Here is a 19,110-nt window from a genome sequence, read left to right on the forward strand (position 1 = left end):
GAGACCGTAAAACCATAAAACCACAAAACCTTTAAATCCCTATCTGCTTTGCACCCAAATGCTTCCTATTTATTGATTTTACAACGCTTTTGTTTCATATTTATTTTTAGACTCTATCTGAAAAAGTATACTTACGCATCCCTATATTTTCACGATGTCCTCCCCCTCCAGGAGCCGGATGGGATTTTCTTCACGGTGTGTCAGGTGACGTTCTCGGCCATTTTGTACAGCAGATTCATCCTACAGGATCCGTTAGGAGCAGTTTCCATCATTCGGTTGAGGTTTAAAAAAAAACCGTTGTTCTTTACCAAAACCGTTTGCTGTCGAAACCCGGTACCCGTCGGTTTGTACGGTCCTGCTCGTGTCCAACAGCATTAGCTCGGTGTTATAGGGTTTGAGGTGAAATTAGAGGAATAATGTCGTCGGGAAGTCCTGAATACTCGCCGTTCTTCGCAGTGATGGGCGCATCAGCAGCGATGGTCTTCAGCGGTAAATTTTATTCTAAATTCATTTATTTAACACATTTATTAATTTATATGCACATAATTATATCTGGAATGTCATTTGTAATAAAAACCTCCATGTGTTGGTTACATTATTCTTGATATCTAAAGAAATGTCATTCTAATTATTGGTATTATTTATTATTATTGTTATTAAAAGAGATACACGTATTTATTTAACACTTTTAAAACTCTCATTAACCATCACCTTCAGATTTGACATCAAAAAAGATGTCTGCAGCATTATAATCCAATCCTGTCAATGCTGGTTCCGTTATTCCTGGTGTGGTGTGGTGTGAAATATTATTAAAAATACGTTATGACACATTTCACCTTAGTTAAAATCACATGATTTATGTTTGATCATAATCCTAGTGTCCTAGTGGAAAAATTGCTGGTGAAGGCTGCATTTGTTAGAATTATTCATTAGTGATACTATTGCAATGCACGTACTTTAATCTCAAATCTTAAAATGTATAATATTTTCATATTACATGTCAGCAAATGTATGCAACTAACCTTTAATTTAACCAGCTATGGGATGCAATTCATTCCCTGGTTTGGGTAGATTTAGAGATTATAGCTGTTTGTGCAGAGCAAGGGATTATTTACAAGGTTAAACTAGTTTTATTTCACAGGTTAAACAGCTTTTTTCACAGGTATTGATCATCACTCAGGTTTGATTGGTTTTAGAGGCTGAACTGTTGAATTTAAGGTGGAGCCTGTGGTTGTGCATTAAACAATTACAATGGTAAATGTAATATTTGTTTACTTATTTGTTAAATTAACCTCAAACTGCAAGTTGTTCTGATGCATGTTATATTAAGAACGGGATGCATCGTATCATCCGTCAAAGAAGATAAAAGACTAATCTGAAATAGATAGGAAGATCTCAAATAGATGCATTTTTAATAATCAGACATTCATTTCATGCTAATTTTAACAGGTTGTACTCTGTCAGGGTGCTGGAGAAATCATGCGATACTGAGACAAGCTGAAATGTATGTGCAAATTACAGTAGCGAGACATCACGACGTCAAATGCATCCGAGTGTGTGTTTCCAGCACAAGCCTTCATGCTGTTTATTCTCCGCTGGACTGTTAGATGACACTTCAGGCCTGTTTGGTCTGGTTATCTCTGTTATCTGTAACGTTATCTCCTTGAATGCTAGTATTAGTAATGCAAACAAACTAATACAGCAGCTGCTGAGTGTTTATTCAAAATGCACACACTCTGAAGAGAGTGTATTTTTATATTAAGTGAGGTCAGCAGATGCTTTGCCAGGCCCTTTTGCAGTGTATTTGCAAATGAACAGCTTTCTTAATGAGAAAGGCACTAAAGAGCAGCATGTGTCTCTCATACATTTCCTTGTGATTACAGTAATGAAGGGTTTCATCAGTGTTCAGTTTGTCACTGAACATAAAAGCGAAATGCAGAGAAGAAACAGCTGAAGTTGATTTATTATTTATATATTTCAGGGTTTCTGCTGCTTTAGATGTGAAATGCAGAATAAACATGTCAACCGCTTAGTGATGGGAAGTTCGGATCATTTTACCGACTCGGACCTTTGAGTCTCGTTCAGCAAAATGAACGAATCTTTTTGAGTCATTTCGTTCATTTTAGCAAAATATAATTAAAATGTTACCTGTTGCCTCCCTAACACATCTACTGCTTACACAAACGTTGATCACACTACAAACAAAACAAAACTATAATGCTATAAGAAACAGAAAATATTAATTCATTGTTTGCCTGGGTCTTTAGTCTATGATTCGCTCACCTCGCCTCTTATCTGACAAGTTTTCGGGTTTGAGTCATTCGTTCATCACCTGACAGCCCAATTAGCTAACCAACGCAGTCTGAGCCAAAAAAAAAATTGATTAGTTCATCTCTCGAGTCTTCGGGTTTGAGTCGTTCGTTCATCACATGACAGCCCCATAAGGTGAACGAACGACTCTAAAAACCCGAAGACTCGAAACAGGTGAACTAATTCCAGTACAGAACCTAATAGGATGTTGCTCATGTGCGACTGAACTAATCACTCCCCAAGACGACTCGTTCGTCCCGTCACATTAAAGATTCGTTCAAAATGAACGAATCGTTCAAGAACGACCCATCACTACAACTGCTTGTTGAGCATTAATATTAGCCTGTTCTAGCTTTTAAGGCCTGTTTGCACCAAGAATCGTAGTATGATGATGACTATAACAACTGTATTAGAGTCTACACCAACAGACAATGTTATTATACTACAAAAAAAAAAAAGAATTGCTTTAAATTATCTAGCATTTTAAGTTTAGGATTATCAGTTTCATCAAAAACTGATATTGTTCCTCTGTGATGTTATAGTTGTTATAGGACATTTTTCTTAATGTTACATCATTCTTGGCCTTGATTGTGCATGGTTAATACATTATTTCTTATAAAAACATGTTTGTCTTCATAAATTGTGCCGCCTTTCGAAACAACTTTCTGTTTTAGGTGACATCATCAAGCCCTTATATTATTAGCCCCTCCCCCTGACCATCTGGCTTCATTTCAGTATGCCACGCCCCTTTTAGGATCCACTTAATTCTAGCTGTAATAAAACAAGCCCCGCCCTACATTGTATGTTCTGTTGCTTAAAAAGTCAATAGGTTTTGAATGCGTCTGTGATGTGGTTTTTATCTTGCTGCTTTTTTGTAGCTCAAATATACACTTATTAGTGCCTTTAAAGTGCATGACTCATTTTTTCCCAGTAGGGATGCATTACTATAACCTTGATTGATTTTATTCAATATTTTTATTACTGAGAGATGAGTTGAAATCATTTTCAGTGGTAATTATGCCACAAATGCCATCGATAGAGTGAGAATTAGATGTTGATCCAGACAGAACGGTTGTGTTTGTTCTCGACGTTCCTGCTCATTTACACACAGAGGATGTTGAGTTATTTTGTGAACGCCTTTCATTCAGGCTCAGCTGATCTGATCGACGTTATATTTACTTGTGGAAGAAGTGATTTGATTAGTGTTGTGACTAACAGGCGTGATGCACGCGGAGCATTTCTGATGTCGCTGTGTGTTTGGAAGAGCTGGAGCTAATTTGAGATGTTAGTCTTTCATCTGACTTGGCATCCTGTCCCAGTTCAGTCCGTGTAGTCCTGTGCTCATTTGTGAGTCTCTCAGGATGTGTCTACTAAATAAATACTTACGTTTAGTATAGCAGAATGCAGTTGTTGCCGGTAGGCTATCTTCAGGACTGGTAGGGATACACTATTTATAGATTAATATTGATTGTACAAGCTGATTAATTGGATGCTATTTGGCCTTTTTGAGATTTTTAGCATCAGTACAACTTCAGCTGATTAAAAAGTGTTTGTCAAATCAAATCGCCACTATGTAAATGGTGCAAATTTACAAGTAGGAACTGGGTGATTATATTGTGCATCATAATTTTAATCAGTCATCAGTATCAGGCAAAAAGATTTAGAAAAATTAAACTAAATTAATTATTATTGCCACTGGGGATGGTTACAATAGTGGACGAGTTAATCTAGTATCTTTTTTTAAGTTTTCAAATGTAATCACCTGTGCTTTTAAAGCCATCATATCCATTTTTGTTCATTGCAATGAGTGTTTTGAGTACTTTGCTGTAAGTATTGCATATTTAAGATGTGTCAAGTTAAAAATAGTCATTATACAGGGTGCTTCTGACCATTTTGATTACTTTTACGTATTGCTAATTGGTCAGAATGTGTGTATCTGTACATTTCTAGTCTATTCCTTCATTTAATATGTCCATATCCCATTTAGGGTCTGTTCTGGTTCTTCATGATTATCCGAAACTTCACTGGCCAAAATCATTCATCATAGACATCTAAATGCCAGATGGTTTTACCAAGATTTCATCAGACCCTGTTATAAATGAAAGGACTACCTATTGATTTCATTTTAAAAACAGACATGCCCTATCTGTGTATACAAAATGATCAATTGGTCATGCAAGACTTCGAATGTCCTGCTTTAAATTATATTTGCAGTTGGCTTTATTTAAAAATTTAATTATTAGACTGTTTTAAAAAACCTCTCTTGGGAAAAGTTTAGACTTTCTGTCAAATATAAAACTGATAGGGCATAAATAATTTATATATTTTTTCAGTGTTGCATGAAAACTATTTTTTATATATTTCCATAATTTACTGTATTTTTATTGCTATTATGATTATTTTAATTTCTACTAATTAAGGTAGTTTATGTAAAAATAGCTTTTGCTACTGCTAAAATGCTATGAAATATGTGACCCTGGACCACAAAACCAGTCATAAGTAGCACGGGTATATTTGTAGCAATAGCCAACAATACATTATATTGGTCAAACTGATTGATTTTTATTTTATGCCAAAAATCATTAGGATATTAAGTAAAGATCATGTTCCATGAAGATATTTTGTAATGTTCCTACCGTAAATATATCAAAACTTAATTTTTGGTTAGTAATATGCATTGCTAAGAACTTCATCATCAATGGAAAGATTATATATTTAGGACCCTTATGACTGGTTTTGTGGTCCAGGGTCACATATTTTAATTAATTAATTAATGCATCAGCATCTTCATCTGTAAAAATTCTTCATGGAAATGCAGTAAATCAGACTTCATTATCAGATTGTTTTACCTGACGTTGTTGGTGTGTGTGTGTATGTGTTGTTCTCAGAGCAGGTAGAGTTGGTCTTAAATAGTGTGTGTGTGTGTATGTGTTTGGACAGTGGCCATCTGCACGCTGAAGGATTGATTCTGCTCTTCATTGCACGAGCCCATCTGTCACCACACACACACACACACTCTGTTATTGGCTAGTTTGGTTGATTCTGTGCTGCAGTAGTAGTTGTAATCATGGTTAATGCAGCAGGGTTACTCTTTAATCCCGGAAACTAAGATTAGACTGAGATTCCTGGATGAACGTGCTGTATTATGCAGCGGCATATTAACCGTGAGTAGAATTAACACTTAACTCTACACACATCAGTGTGTTTCCCAAAACCATCGCAACCAGACATAAAATACCGAAGGGGGGTAACAGTCCATCAAACTTGGTTTAGTTACCTGATTTGAACAAGTAAATAAAAAAAAAAAAAAAGAATAAAATAAATGAAAAAATGGTTACTTGAACTGAGATATATATATTTTTTAAATTATTATTATTATTATTATTATTATTATTATTATTATTAAAAATGTGAATAAGTATTGTCAGCTAGTTGCTGGCAACATTTTAAATTTAAATTTAATTTAACCTGATATACTACAAACTAAAACTGAAATAAAAATTTAAACGTAAATGAATGAATGTATGTGGACATAAAATAAAATAAAGCTAATAAAGATGATTAAAAACACAAAAAATGACTAAAACAGAAAATATTAACATAAAAATGACTAAACAAAATATTACTACAGCCTTCAGTATTTTAAAAGCAATAATCCTAAGTATTAGCCTTTTGTTGAAACGAGTTCTGCTATTTTTCTTCCAAGTTGTCAGATTTATGATTTTCATCTTTGTGGATGATATATGAAACATGCAAATAACTCGCAGCCTTGCAGAATGTGATAGAAATGCCCTAGAAATTATTTAGCAGTGTTTTAGTTTAGTGAGTTTTTCACAGGCAGTCTGTTCATAAGTGTAAAACTCATGCTTACTCATGTTTTTGCCCTTTTGGTTTCACTACAGAACGCTGCAGAAATATTGCAGGAGACGTGAATCATGCTGTTTCTGCAGAGTCAGGCGGCGTTGAGAAATTATGTAATCATATGCATATGCAATATACACCTGTCCACTTTCTTAGTGAAATCTGTATGATGTTTTTAATGAAGTTTGCATCTTTTAGAACAGGACTGAGAGTATAGATGTAACTATATTTACTCACAGTTTGAGTGCACTGTTATTGGGAAGTCAAATTAAGGGGGTTCTCGTATTTTCGCAGCAGTTTTGTTGCAGTAACAAAGGAAATTGTGCATGAAGAGTAAGCAGTTTGTGTGTGTCTTTGTGCAGCGTTGGGCGCGGCGTATGGCACAGCGAAGAGCGGCACGGGGATCGCTGCCATGTCTGTGATGCGTCCGGAGCTGATCATGAAGTCCATCATTCCTGTGGTCATGGCGGGAATCATCGCTATATACGGGCTGGTGGTGGCCGTCCTCATCGCCAACAGCATCTCAGACAAGATCACTCTCTACAAGTGAGTTCAACATATCATCACAACTAATAAACTGTACATATATATATATATATATATATATATATATATATATATATATATATATATTCATTCATTCATTCATTTATTTATTTATTTATTTTATTTATTATTATTATTTTTGTTTCAGCTAGTTGCTGAAAGGGAACCTGTCTTATTTTCATTTAGTTGAAATAGATCTTCTGCTGAAATAAACTGCAACTGAAATAAAATAAAATTAATAAAAACTATATAGGCATATTTAAAAAAAATAAAAATAAAGAAAATAATTACAAAAAAATTATTACATTTAAATCAATTCATAATATTAATACGTACTATAATATTTAGGCAAAAGGTGGAAATTTTCCAGTAAATTTCGGAACATTCCAGAAATTTTGGAAACTTTCCGGGATATTTTGGAATATTGGAAATTTACCAGAAAGTTCCACCCCTTTGCAACCCTAATAATATCTTAATGATACTAAAATAACAGATTTTTATTAAATTATATTATATTATATTATATTATTATGGTTGCAATACAAACATTTTTGTTGTTGATTTTAGTAGTATTTTGAAATTTTAATTTCTGTATTGCTGATATTGTAGAGGGATTGGTGGTGTTGTATTGTTTTGTTTTGTTTTTTTTAAACATTAATGCGTTTCTTTAAAATTATGTTTTTAATTAACTAATGCATTTCTTTAATTATTAATTTATTTTCCATATAAATAATATAATATAAATGCATTTTAAATAAAATAAAATTTATTGTATACACTTGTTTATACACTTATTTTATAAACGTGTTTAAAAATGTAAATAAAATCATTTCAGCTAGTTGCCAAGGGAACATATCTAATTTTCATTTAGTTGAACTAGATGTACTGAAATAAACTAAAACTGAAATAATTTATTTAAATACATTTGTTTTCATATAAATAATATAAATGCATTTTAAATTAGATAAAATGTATTTTATACATTTTTTTTTTTAATACACTTTTTTTAATACACTTATTTTATATATGTTTAAAAATGTATGTATATATATATATATATATATATATATATATATATATATGGGGTAAATTACTTGAATTTTCACAATCTATTAGACAAACCTGTCTCATTTATTACTGTTTATGTGAATTATTTCTATTTACACCAAAAAAATATATCCCAACTTTTTAAAAAATAAGTAGTCTTTATTCATTCATGTAATTCCTTATTTTACTATCGTCTGATTGTTGTTTCCGTGTGACAGGAGTTTCTTGCATCTGGGCGCGGGCCTGAGCGTGGGTCTGAGCGGGCTGGCGGCCGGTTTCGCCATCGGCATCGTGGGAGACGCGGGCGTCCGTGGCACCGCCCAGCAGCCGCGCCTCTTCGTCGGCATGATCCTCATTCTGATCTTCGCTGAAGTCCTGGGTCTCTACGGCCTCATCGTAGCCCTGATTCTCTCAACCAAATAAACTGGCAGTCAGCATGCGGCGCTGCCGGAACCGCAAGACGGGGCACGTGGAACAAAAAATAAAAAGTGGGAAGGGGGGAAATAAAAGGTACCTTAACATAAAATGAAATTAGATGAATCGAGAGGTGGGGAAATAATCCTACACATGGCTCAGCGTTCCGTTTTATCTCTGAAAGTGTACAGTCGTCCCAGTTTGATAGTTTTGATTTCTTGTAAATGCGGTATATAGTGATTTCGTCCTGTGTCTGTGAAGAAAAAAATATATAATAATATAATAATAATGCTGTAATAGATCTCATTCTCTGTTTGTTTCCACACCCCTCCTGCCTATCGATCTGTTAGCCAATCACGCGTTCTCTTTCGCTCCCTTCATGTTAGAGAGGGAAACGCACGAACGCCTCTGGTTCCTGTCTCTTCCTGTCACGTGATTTGGGAGTTTTATAAATTTCCACATTGGTGTCAAAGAAGTGTTTGTGAAGTGGAAAAACGCACTGATGAATCTGTATGTGGAATGGAATAGTTTTTGTTGACGTCCATTTTTGTTTTCCACTGATTTTATTTATTGAGAATATTGTTCATGAAAATGTACTTGAAGCTCCTCAGATCCTTTGAATTGATATTTATATAAACATAAATCTATATATATAAATACAGATCTATATATGTGAGAATAGCGCTGCACTGGCCGGGGTTTGCTGGCGAGTGCAGTTGTTGGGGAGTATTTCAGCTTGATGTGTGTATTTCTGGTTGTTTCCTGTGTATATCTGATGTTTGGTTGTATTAAAGGTGTGCGTGTGCCCCTCGACGGGTCTCACAAGTGTAATTTCCAGATGCCTGTGTTCCCTGTGCTTATTAATCGTGCGACGGCTCGTGTGAGTGTGTGCAGCTGTGTGTTTGACTTTAGCCTCAACCTTGAAAATAATTAATCAACAGCACTGATAGATCTACAGCTAACGTCCTTAACGCTTTCCATTTTTTATTGTTTTTTTCTGGAGTACATGAGTTTGTTTTTAAACATATTAGTGTGGGACAAAATAGACACCATATATTTTATATTTACTGTTTTTTATTCAAAGTTACACTAGTATGAAACACATTGCATTATCAATAACATACATTCTCCAGCTTTCAGATAGATTTTACAGATAAATCCTCATTATAAATGACATCACACGAGACAGGAATGTAAAGCGTCATCTCAGTCTCTGTCATGTATTGATTACATTTATTCAGTGCTGTTTCAGGCGTCCAGGCTGCTGAGGAGAGTGTTCGCTATTTGACTGATTGCTGTGTACGTGCTGCTCTCTGGAAACGCCTGCAGGAAGTCCCGCCCCTCCTCTAAACTCGCTGTCAAGAGCGGATCCAGTGGTACTGAGCCTACAGACACAATCAGACAGTGTATGCTTAGATATAAAAGGATGTGAAGTACAGTGGGGTGCAAAAGCCTGAGAGTCAAAATCATCTCTAGCAATAGTTTTGATCAAACAAATATATGTAATCTCTGTTGTTGTAATTTTGGCTGCATCTGAAATAGGTCATACTATTGATATTACCTGAGAAGTTTGAATAAATGTGCTAAAAAAGTACATCCGAATGTTACTAAAAAAGCAAAATGTTTGATTTAGATTGAAACATCGCAGCAGGTTCACAAATCTTTTAAATCATAGCAGAACTTCATAGCTGGTTCATGAATCACCTGAAGCTCCTGAAGTCCCAATCTGAAATTATGGATCATGAATCATTTCATTTAGATCAGAAGTTTGCGAATCATTTGATTTCGATCGGAACTTTGAAGTGGGTTTGTGAATCATTTGATTCAGATCAGGGCTTCGGAGCGTGTATTGCGAATCATTCGCTTTAAATCCGAATTTGGGAGCGGGTTCGCGAATCATTTGATTCAGATCGGGACTGCGAAGCGCGGATTGCAAATCATTTGATTCAGATCGGGACTGCGAAGCGCGGATTGCAAATCATTTGATTCAGATCGGGACTTCGTAGTGCGTATCGCAAATCATTTTATTTAGATCGGAACTTTGGAGTGGTTTCGTGAATCTTTTAATTCAGATCAGAACTTCAGAGTTCATTTGATTCAGATCAGAAATTCAGAGCGGGTTCGCAAATCATTTTATTTAGATCAGAACTTTCGAGTGGGTTAATGAATCTTTTGATTCAGATCGGAACTTTGAAGTGGGTTAATGAATCTTTTGATTGAGATCGAAACTTTGAAGTGGGTTCGTGAATCATTTGATGCAGATCGGAACTTCGGAGCGTGGATCACGAATCATTTGATTCAGATCGGGGTTTCGGAGCATGAACCATTTGATTCAGATCTGAACTTAAGAGCGGGTTGGCGAATCATTTGATTCAGGTCAGGATTTTGGAGCGGGTTCATGAATCATTTGATTCAGATCAGTGACTTCGGAGTGCGTATTGTGAATCTTTACAGTTTTACTACAAATACCATGGTTAAACTATACTTAGTGTAGCAAAACCATGGTTAATTTTTGGAAGGGATGTGTTGCCAGGTTAACAAAAAAAAGTAATAAATTTGCATCAAACAACAAATAATTCTAATTTAATTATTATTAATTATTTATTGTAAATAATAATTATAGCCTAAATTAAATTATTATAATTAATTTTTGAATTTGTATCAGCATAACTTAAGTGAAAAGTTAGAACTGAACACAAATTAAAATCTGTCTTAGTGTTTGATTTCTTTGATATGAATATAATTGAGTTTTAAAGCAAGTTTTGGGACGTTCCATAATAACCGTAATTTAATTATTTGAAAAATCTCAATAAAATGTAAATTATTATATTTTATATTACAATATATTATCATTTATGTTTTACTTTTTTCAGAACTAAAAAAAATTATTCTTATAAAAGTATTTTTAATTAAAATGAAAACTTGAGTATTTCTTATTAATTTTACATTATATGTTTGTTGTAATTTTTTAACTGTTTCAGGTTGATCTTCAGTATGACCTCAGACTTTTGGACCACACTACAGTCTCATATCTATCCCGCACTCAAAACTCATTGAAATAAAGCAAAAAATTAGATGCTGTGCACCATCAAGTGGTGAAATTGTGGAACAACACAAGCAAAAATTGTTGGTTGATCAGCACATTACCTAGAAACACAGATCCTGTGAGCTTGGCTAATTCCTCACCTCCACCTTTAGAGAAAATATTACTGCATTCCTGAAAAACACACATCAGTGATCAAATACATGTTGTTAGGCGCATTTTCCCATACAGCTGTATGTGTTTGATACTCACAGAACAGTGTGGACACACAAAGCCGCTCATGTTCTCCACGATGCCCAGGATTTTTACGCCTGTCTTCTTACAGAAGGTGATCTCTCGCCTCACGTCTCCTGTAGACACTGCCTGATATTTGAAAGGATGTTAATGCATGTTATTCAGCAGATTTGAGATTTACAGCATTGTTATGTTCACCTGTGGTGTAGTGACCAGCACGGCTCCGTCCACTTTGTGTTTGCGCAGGTTCTCGAGCACGGCAAGGTGTTCGTCTGATGTTCCCGGCGGTGTGTCCACTAGCAGGACGTCCAGTTCGCCCCATGCCACATCACTGACAAACTGCCCAATCAGAGCTGAGGAAGATATGGGGGATGTGAGACGCGAGCTTCAGGTATCAAAGTTCAAAAGTTGAATGGCAAAGGTCAGACCTGTTTTTTTGGGTCCCCTCCACACGACGGCCTCATCCGAATCCTCCAGCAGGAAGCCGATGGACATGAGCGCGAGCTGTTGCTGGGGGTCTGCGTACACAGGCACCCATCCCGCGTCACACTGATGCACCTCCGGCTTCCCCACGCTCAGCATCCGTGGGATACTGGGACCGCACAGATCCACGTCCAGGATACCCACCTGACACACACAACAACAACACATGACATAAAAGAACAGAACAGAATGGAATAGAATTTATATAATAGAGCAGAATATAATCAAGTAAATTTAGAATATAATAGAATAGAGCATAACAGAATAAAATACAGCACAATATAATAGAATGAACCACAATAGAACAGAATAGAACAGAAGAGAATCAAACAGTGCAGAATAGAATAGAGCAGAACAGAACAAAATACAGCATAATAAAATAGAATAAAGCATAACAGAATAGAGCAGAACAAAATAGATTAAATAGAGCACTATAAAACAGTAGAATGTAAAAGAATAGAGTACAATTTAATAGAATAGTAATATAGCATAATAGAACACAGCTGAATATAGCAGAATGTCATAGAACAAAGCAGCACAGAATTGAATAGAACAGAATAGAGCAGAACAAAACTGAAAAGTACAGAAGAGAATAGATAAAAATAGAGCACAATAGGATAAAGCAGAATAAAACAGAGCAGAACAGAATCAAATAAAAAAGAACATAAAATCATAAAGTAGAATATAATAGAGCACAGTATAATAGAATAAAATAGAATTAAATAAATACAGCACAATAAGATCAAATGAACCATAATCGAATAGAATATAGCACAAAGAGAAGATAATCCAATAGTGCAGAATATAATAGAGTAGACCAGAATGTAATAAAATAGAGCAGAATAGAATAAAATACAGCACAGTATAATAGAATCAAGCATAATAGCATAAAGCATAACAGAATAGAAAAGAGCAGAATAGAATTAGAGTAGAACAGAATAGATTAAATAGAGCACAGTACAATAGAGCAAAATATAATCAAGAAGAAAACTAATCAATATAATAGAATAAAGCAGAATAGAATAGAACACAATAAATAGAATCCATAGAACTGAATAGAGCAGAATAAAACATACACAACAGAATAAAATAGAATGCAATCAAGTAAAATAGAATACAACAGAGTATAGTAGAATATAATCCTGCAGAATAAAATAGAGCACAACAGAATAGAACAGAGCTGAATATAATAAAGCATAATTTAATACAACACAATAGAATAGAATAGAATATACCTGCATAGATAGAGCAGAATATAACATAACAGTGCGATAGAATAGAATGCAATCAAGTAAAATAGAATACAACAGAATATAGTAGAATATAATGCTGCAGAATAAAATAGAGTATGAATATAATAAAGCATAATTTAATAAAACACAATAGAATAGAATATATCTGCATAGATAGAGCATAATATAACATAACAGTGTGCTAGAATAGAATGCAATCAAGTAAAATAGAATATAATAAAATAGAGCACAACAGAATAGAATAAAGCAGAACAGAACACAACCAAATAGATACAAGTAGAACAGAATATAAAAGAATAGAGAATAGAATAGAGTAAAATATACAGCAGGATAAAAATAGAGCACAACAGAATAGAATAAAGCAGAACAGAATACAACCGAATAGATACAAGTAGAACAGAATATAAAGCAATAGAGTAGAATAGAATAGAGCAGAACACAACAGAGCACAATATAACAGGATAAAGCGTAATATAATTGAATACAATAGGATATAGCACAATATAACAGAATAGATCTGCATAGAACTGAACAGAGCAGAATTTAATGTTACATGGCAATAGAATAAATCAGAGGAGAGTAGAGCAGAAGAGAATCAAGTAAAACAATCAAGAATAGAATAGAGCACAATATAATGGAATAGATTTACATAGAAATGAATGGAGTAGAATAGAATCAAATAAAACAGAACAGAATAAAATAGAATTAAATGGCGTTTCACCTTCTTGCCTGCATGTCTGAGTGCCAGGGCAAGTTCAGTGGTGATGGTGCTTTTCCCCACTCCACCTTTACCAGACAGAACCAGAACCACGTGCTTCACCTGATCCAGATTCCCTTTCTCTGAGACACAAGCACACGTGAGTTTCAACATTACGTTTCAATTCAGTTAATCCTTTTATAGACATTTAGTTATTGTGTTGTCTTCACAGTTACTTAGACCCCTTGCAAAAACACTGCAGTGGTACAGAGGTGCTATAATGTAATATCATGGTACTTTCAGATGTAACATGGTATTGAAAGATTACCATAATTATGTACCAATAGTAGTCCAAAGAATAGCATCATACCAAATGTCCAACAAAAACATCGTATTTGCAATCTAAATGTCTTAAAATATGGCATTGTTTTGGTTCATACACTAGTTTTACCATGCTACATGTGCAAAAACATGGTATTATCAGAATTAAAACGTTTGTAATTATTGCATTTATGTTTATTTTAATTCCGTTGTATTTATGACAACATGTCATGAAGTGATTCCGTTGTATTCCATAAACAACTTGTTAATGAAGACGTCCTGCTGATCGCTTTGCACAAACTCACCGCTGCTGTCCATGTTGGTTTATTTTACTTCCGCACTACGTCAAATGACGTTCTGCGTTTTTGATCCCGCCTACGAGCGAGCTCGTTCAATCAGACAAAAGAGTGCGCAGCATCTCGTGTTACTATTGGACGTGGTCACGTCCCTGTTAATATTCTTTTTTTTATTATTATTATTAATTTCAAAAACAAAAATACAAAGGTACTTAACATCAAACAGAAAATAAACAAAATTGGGGGATACATATAACAAGTATGCATCATGGAGGGTAAAACATTAAATTTTACAAATAACATTTTTTAATATTAGAGACGTTTTTATACATTTCTTGTTTCTGGTAACTGAAATCAATGAGTCATAAAATATATTAAGGTCTTTACAAAAAAAACTGAAAGAGGGAGTAATAGATATTATCTTTGTTTTATGTATATGAAACTTTAAAGTGTTATCTACTACCTCAGATCCAGTATTGCAATTCAAAAAAAAGATCATAGATTCATCTATTTTAATTAATTTATAAAATATATCAAAAACCAACCTAGATACCTGCTTCCAAAAATCTTCAGAGTATTACAGTTAGGAAATAAGTGTGTAAGAGTTTCATTTTCTAAATTACAAAATGAACATTTAGGTGAGACATCTTTTCTAAATTTGTTAATAAAGGTGTTACAAGGATAGTACCTCTGCAATATCTTAAAATGTATTTCCTTTACCTTATTTGGGAGTAAAAATTTATTAGATGCCGACCATATTTTTTTCAGTAGAAGGTATGAGGAAGAATTGTTTCCACTTCATGAGTGCTTGTGGGTAACAGCTGACATCTCGAGTAAGACATTTTCTAATGTGTGAGTTATTACATTTAAAATCCATGATATTAATACCTCCAATAACAAGATTTGGAATTTGTCGGACAGCTGAATTATAGCTGAGATGTATTTTCACAAGGTAGATCAATTTAGGGGAAATGCTTTTCACAACCAAATTATAATCACTACAAGAAGATTCAATCCCAGAGAAAGAAAGAAATTGCTGATAAGTATAAATCTCACCATTAGTGTTCAATAAGTCAGAAAGAAATATAATCCCTTTATCAAACCAATCTTTTTTAAAAATACTCTTGTTTTTAGACAACACAAATTGGTTATTCCATAGTATGCGTGAATGTGGAGAGAAATTATGTTTAAAGGCTATTTTCCATGCTTCTAATGATTGCTTATGAAAGTTTGATAATTTTATGGGAAGTTTACTGTATTTGAAGTCACACGATAGTAGAAAAGATAACCCACCACACTTTTTAAAAAATAAATTGGGGATATAAAACCATATAGATTCAGTCTGGGCCAAGCAATGTTTAATCCAATTGATTTTAAAAATCATATTAAGAGTACTAAAGTCAAGGACATTAAGCCCACCCTCTGAAAAAGGTCTAATGATAGTTTTTCTTTTCACATATTCAGTTCTGTTTTTCCAAATAAACTTAAATAAGGCCCTGTCAATATATGAGCACATTTTAGGGTTGACGTATAAAGACAGAGCAGGATATACCAGCCTCGAAATTCCCTCAGCCTTGGAGAGCAGAACACGTCCATGGATAGTTAAATTCCTCTGAGACCAACAATTAAAAACAGTTTTTGCATTAAGTAAACATTTAGAAAAATTTGACTCAATTCTCTCAGATGAACATTTATTTATTATAATACCAAGATATCTGTTTGTTTTACTTTAATTCCACATATATCTGATATATCAGAATGATTAGAATGATTAGTCTGATTAACAGAAAGGCCAGAGGCAAGCGAAAAGAGTTTTAAAGCTTCTAATATAATAGGGACCTGCCCTTTGTCTTTTAGGAAAATACAAGTATCATCTGCAAGTTGACTAATCAAAATAGTACGATCTACAATTTGGATGCCCTCAATATTCAAACAATTTAGTGTATAAAGACTAAGAAGCTCTGCAACTAACAAAAACAAAAAGGGAGAAATAGGGCATCCTGGCCTAATACCTCTCCCAATGACAAAACGTGGAGAAGTTCCAGAAGACAAAGACACATTACTAGTGATGTCTTTATACAGGGTCTGTACAGTTTTCATAAATTTAGGACCAAAACCAAAATGTCTTAAGGCTTCATACATAAAGGCATGCTCTACTGTCCCTGTGAATATTCTTAAAAACATTTAATATTACATAGTAACATATTTAATAAAACATTATTATTATTAATTAATTATAATTTTGTATTAATATTGTCATAATATTGTTTAAATATTAATCGCTCAATATACGTTTATTTTCCTCAGGCACAGTTTGAATACTGGGAAGAAGAATTTACTTTCTTCAATACACGTTTATTTGTGATGTTTTGCAAGGTTTTAGTTTTCCACGTCATTGATGCTTGCATGTTGGTTCTGTAGGTCAGGTAATTTGTCGTTTAAGGTAAAGTTGACGGAAAGCCTGCGCGGTCTGATCCTTAAAGCGGCCTTTAATGAGGATGATAGACAGATCGACCTATTCCGTCTGCTAAATTACGAGTATTACTATGGCGAAGTCTTTATAATGAATATTAACTACGTAACGAGACGTTTGCGCAGTATGGCTAACCGATTGGCTGAAAAAGAGACGACGTAAGTGGGCGCTACTCATGTAGCCAATGAAACGTCAGTTCATGAATATTAAATAGGGACAGTCACTAGACGCTCCAGGAAGGTTACCGAGCAACGACCGCTTGACCTAATTAATATTCATGAACTACGCCTTTTTCGTAGTATGACTGCTGACTGGTGTGTGTTTGCGTGTGTTTGGTGTGTGTAGATGTAGGTCACCAAACCAACACGCACCAGATATATCACTTACAGCAGCTCCTGATGGAAACGAGTGTCTGAAGCAGAGGGAATAAACTCTACGAAAGCGTAACAAGGTATGTGATTTTATATGTTAATTATGTCATCATTTTAATAAAGAAAAAGTTGTGCTGTCAGTGTAGTGAAATTTTGTGAAATGATTTTTGGTGCAGTTACAAGAGATAAACAGTCTAAACACGTTTTCCCGTTAATATATTAAACCTATAAATATATAATTATCATAATTATTTATTATAATTATAATTATAATATCTCCAACTTTATAGTGTTGTTTTAAGAGATTTTAACCCCTTCAAATTTGTAAAGTGGTTTATGTGTCAAGAAAAGCTCTATATAAATGTAATTTATTATTATAATTACTGTTAATGCTACTGCTGATAGTACTAATTATTATTATATTTAATAATTATAATTATTATTATATATTAATTATCATGTTAGGTTATTATTGTTTGGAGTACTGGTATTATGATAATATTCAGTACAAGTGCATATTAGTAATTCATTATGTATTGTTATAATAAGTACAGTTAGTTTTGGCATTATTTTTATTTTTATGTCAATGAGAAGAGAATTTGTTTTCAGTGTTTTTAAATGTAACTGATATTCACATTATTGTTTGTTCTAAATAATAGAACCAACAATTTGGCATAGTGAACAAAGTGTCAGTGTGACATGCTATATTTAAACTATTTTATGCATTTTACTAATTATAATAATTTTTAATAATACTAATTATTGTGTTTTTTTATAGTAAGATATAAATTTCCCTTGTACGTTCCACATTTCAGCCTGTCTTTATGTTGTGATTTTTTAGATCACTTACATGATCTCCTATCACGTTACTTTTACGCAATCTTGTTTGTTATTAATATGCTGTTTGCATTAAAAATGTGCTTATGCCAGTGTAATGCAAACTTATTGCACCATTGCATTTCCCAGAAGCACACAAGTAAAGATGGGCCAGTTGGTCAGCTCCAAGGTGTTGGAGGTATCTAGGGCAGGATTCTCATTTCAGATACACATTATCCATCAATTAGCAAACACCTGGCCATGTCGCGTGCACTTTAGGACAGAATCAATTAAGTCTTTTAATCTAATTACACACTTATATCTAAGGTATAGAATTTTTTGAAATGCAGTCATAACCTGTAACCATTAAGAAATCAGATTTATATAAAAAACAGTTTCTTGAAGCATGCCAGTTTTTATGTTTATGCATATGCAATAAGATTTCTAAAGAGCATTTTCTGCTTTGCCAGCCTGTTCTGGTAATGATTTTCAAAGTTTCTTAAGCATTTTGGGATGTTTTGAAAATCTTAGAGTGTAAACATGAGAGCGATTTGAGCAGATCACATGAAGCATGTAAGACTAGCGTCTCAGATTGCCAGCCGTGGCATATGGAGCAATCAGAAGTAGGGTACAGTGTCAGCCGAGTCAGTCTGTCAGTGCAAAACAAGTTCATGGCAAAGCCGGACATCTGTGAGTCAGCAGCTACAGGAAGTGATGCTGAGAAAATTCATCGACAATGTCCTAAAACCAAAACAATACTCATTCTTGTCTTGGGATGACTTTGATTAACTTTTTTGATCCACTTCAAATGTTGAGTACTATAGATAGATAGATAAATAGACAGATAGAGACAGACAGACTGATAGAGATAGATAGATAGATAGATAGATAGATAGATAGATAGATAGATAGATAGAGACAGACAGACTGATAGATAGATAGATA

General features: G+C 34.0%; 3 protein-coding genes across 3 annotated transcripts in view; 2 read left to right on the forward strand and 1 right to left on the reverse strand.

Annotated features, from left to right (window-relative positions):
* Positions 1 to 226: 226 nt before the first annotated feature.
* atp6v0cb (ATPase H+ transporting V0 subunit cb) lies at positions 227 to 9,017 on the forward strand. The gene is made up of 3 exons (XM_051097674.1): positions 227 to 489; positions 6,534 to 6,717; positions 7,983 to 9,017. Exons 1-3 carry the CDS (start codon positions 417 to 419, stop codon positions 8,185 to 8,187), a joined length of 462 nt encoding a protein of 153 aa, XP_050953631.1. The 5' UTR covers positions 227 to 416; the 3' UTR covers positions 8,188 to 9,017.
* Positions 9,018 to 9,241: 224 nt separating this feature from the next.
* On the reverse strand, positions 9,242 to 14,577 carry nubp2 (nucleotide binding protein 2 (MinD homolog, E. coli)). The gene is made up of 7 exons (XM_051097669.1): positions 14,515 to 14,577; positions 13,913 to 14,031; positions 11,884 to 12,082; positions 11,654 to 11,808; positions 11,474 to 11,584; positions 11,326 to 11,395; positions 9,242 to 9,563 (listed from the first exon to the last, which is right to left on the reverse strand). The coding sequence occupies exons 1-7, from the start codon at positions 14,525 to 14,527 to the stop codon at positions 9,427 to 9,429; spliced, it is 804 nt and encodes a 267-aa protein (XP_050953626.1). The 5' UTR covers positions 14,528 to 14,577; the 3' UTR covers positions 9,242 to 9,426.
* spsb3b (splA/ryanodine receptor domain and SOCS box containing 3b) overlaps positions 14,030 to 19,110 on the forward strand; it is a 12,786-nt gene continuing 7,705 nt past the window's right edge. The window contains exons 1-2 of the mRNA XM_051097663.1: positions 14,030 to 14,048; positions 17,324 to 17,429. The gene's annotated coding sequence lies outside the window, so the exon portion shown is untranslated. The remainder of the gene's footprint in view (positions 14,049 to 17,323; positions 17,430 to 19,110) is intronic.

The sequence above is a fragment of the Labeo rohita genome, chromosome 24, assembly GCF_022985175.1.
Source record: "Labeo rohita strain BAU-BD-2019 chromosome 24, IGBB_LRoh.1.0, whole genome shotgun sequence".
Lineage (NCBI taxonomy): Eukaryota > Metazoa > Chordata > Actinopteri > Cypriniformes > Cyprinidae > Labeo > Labeo rohita.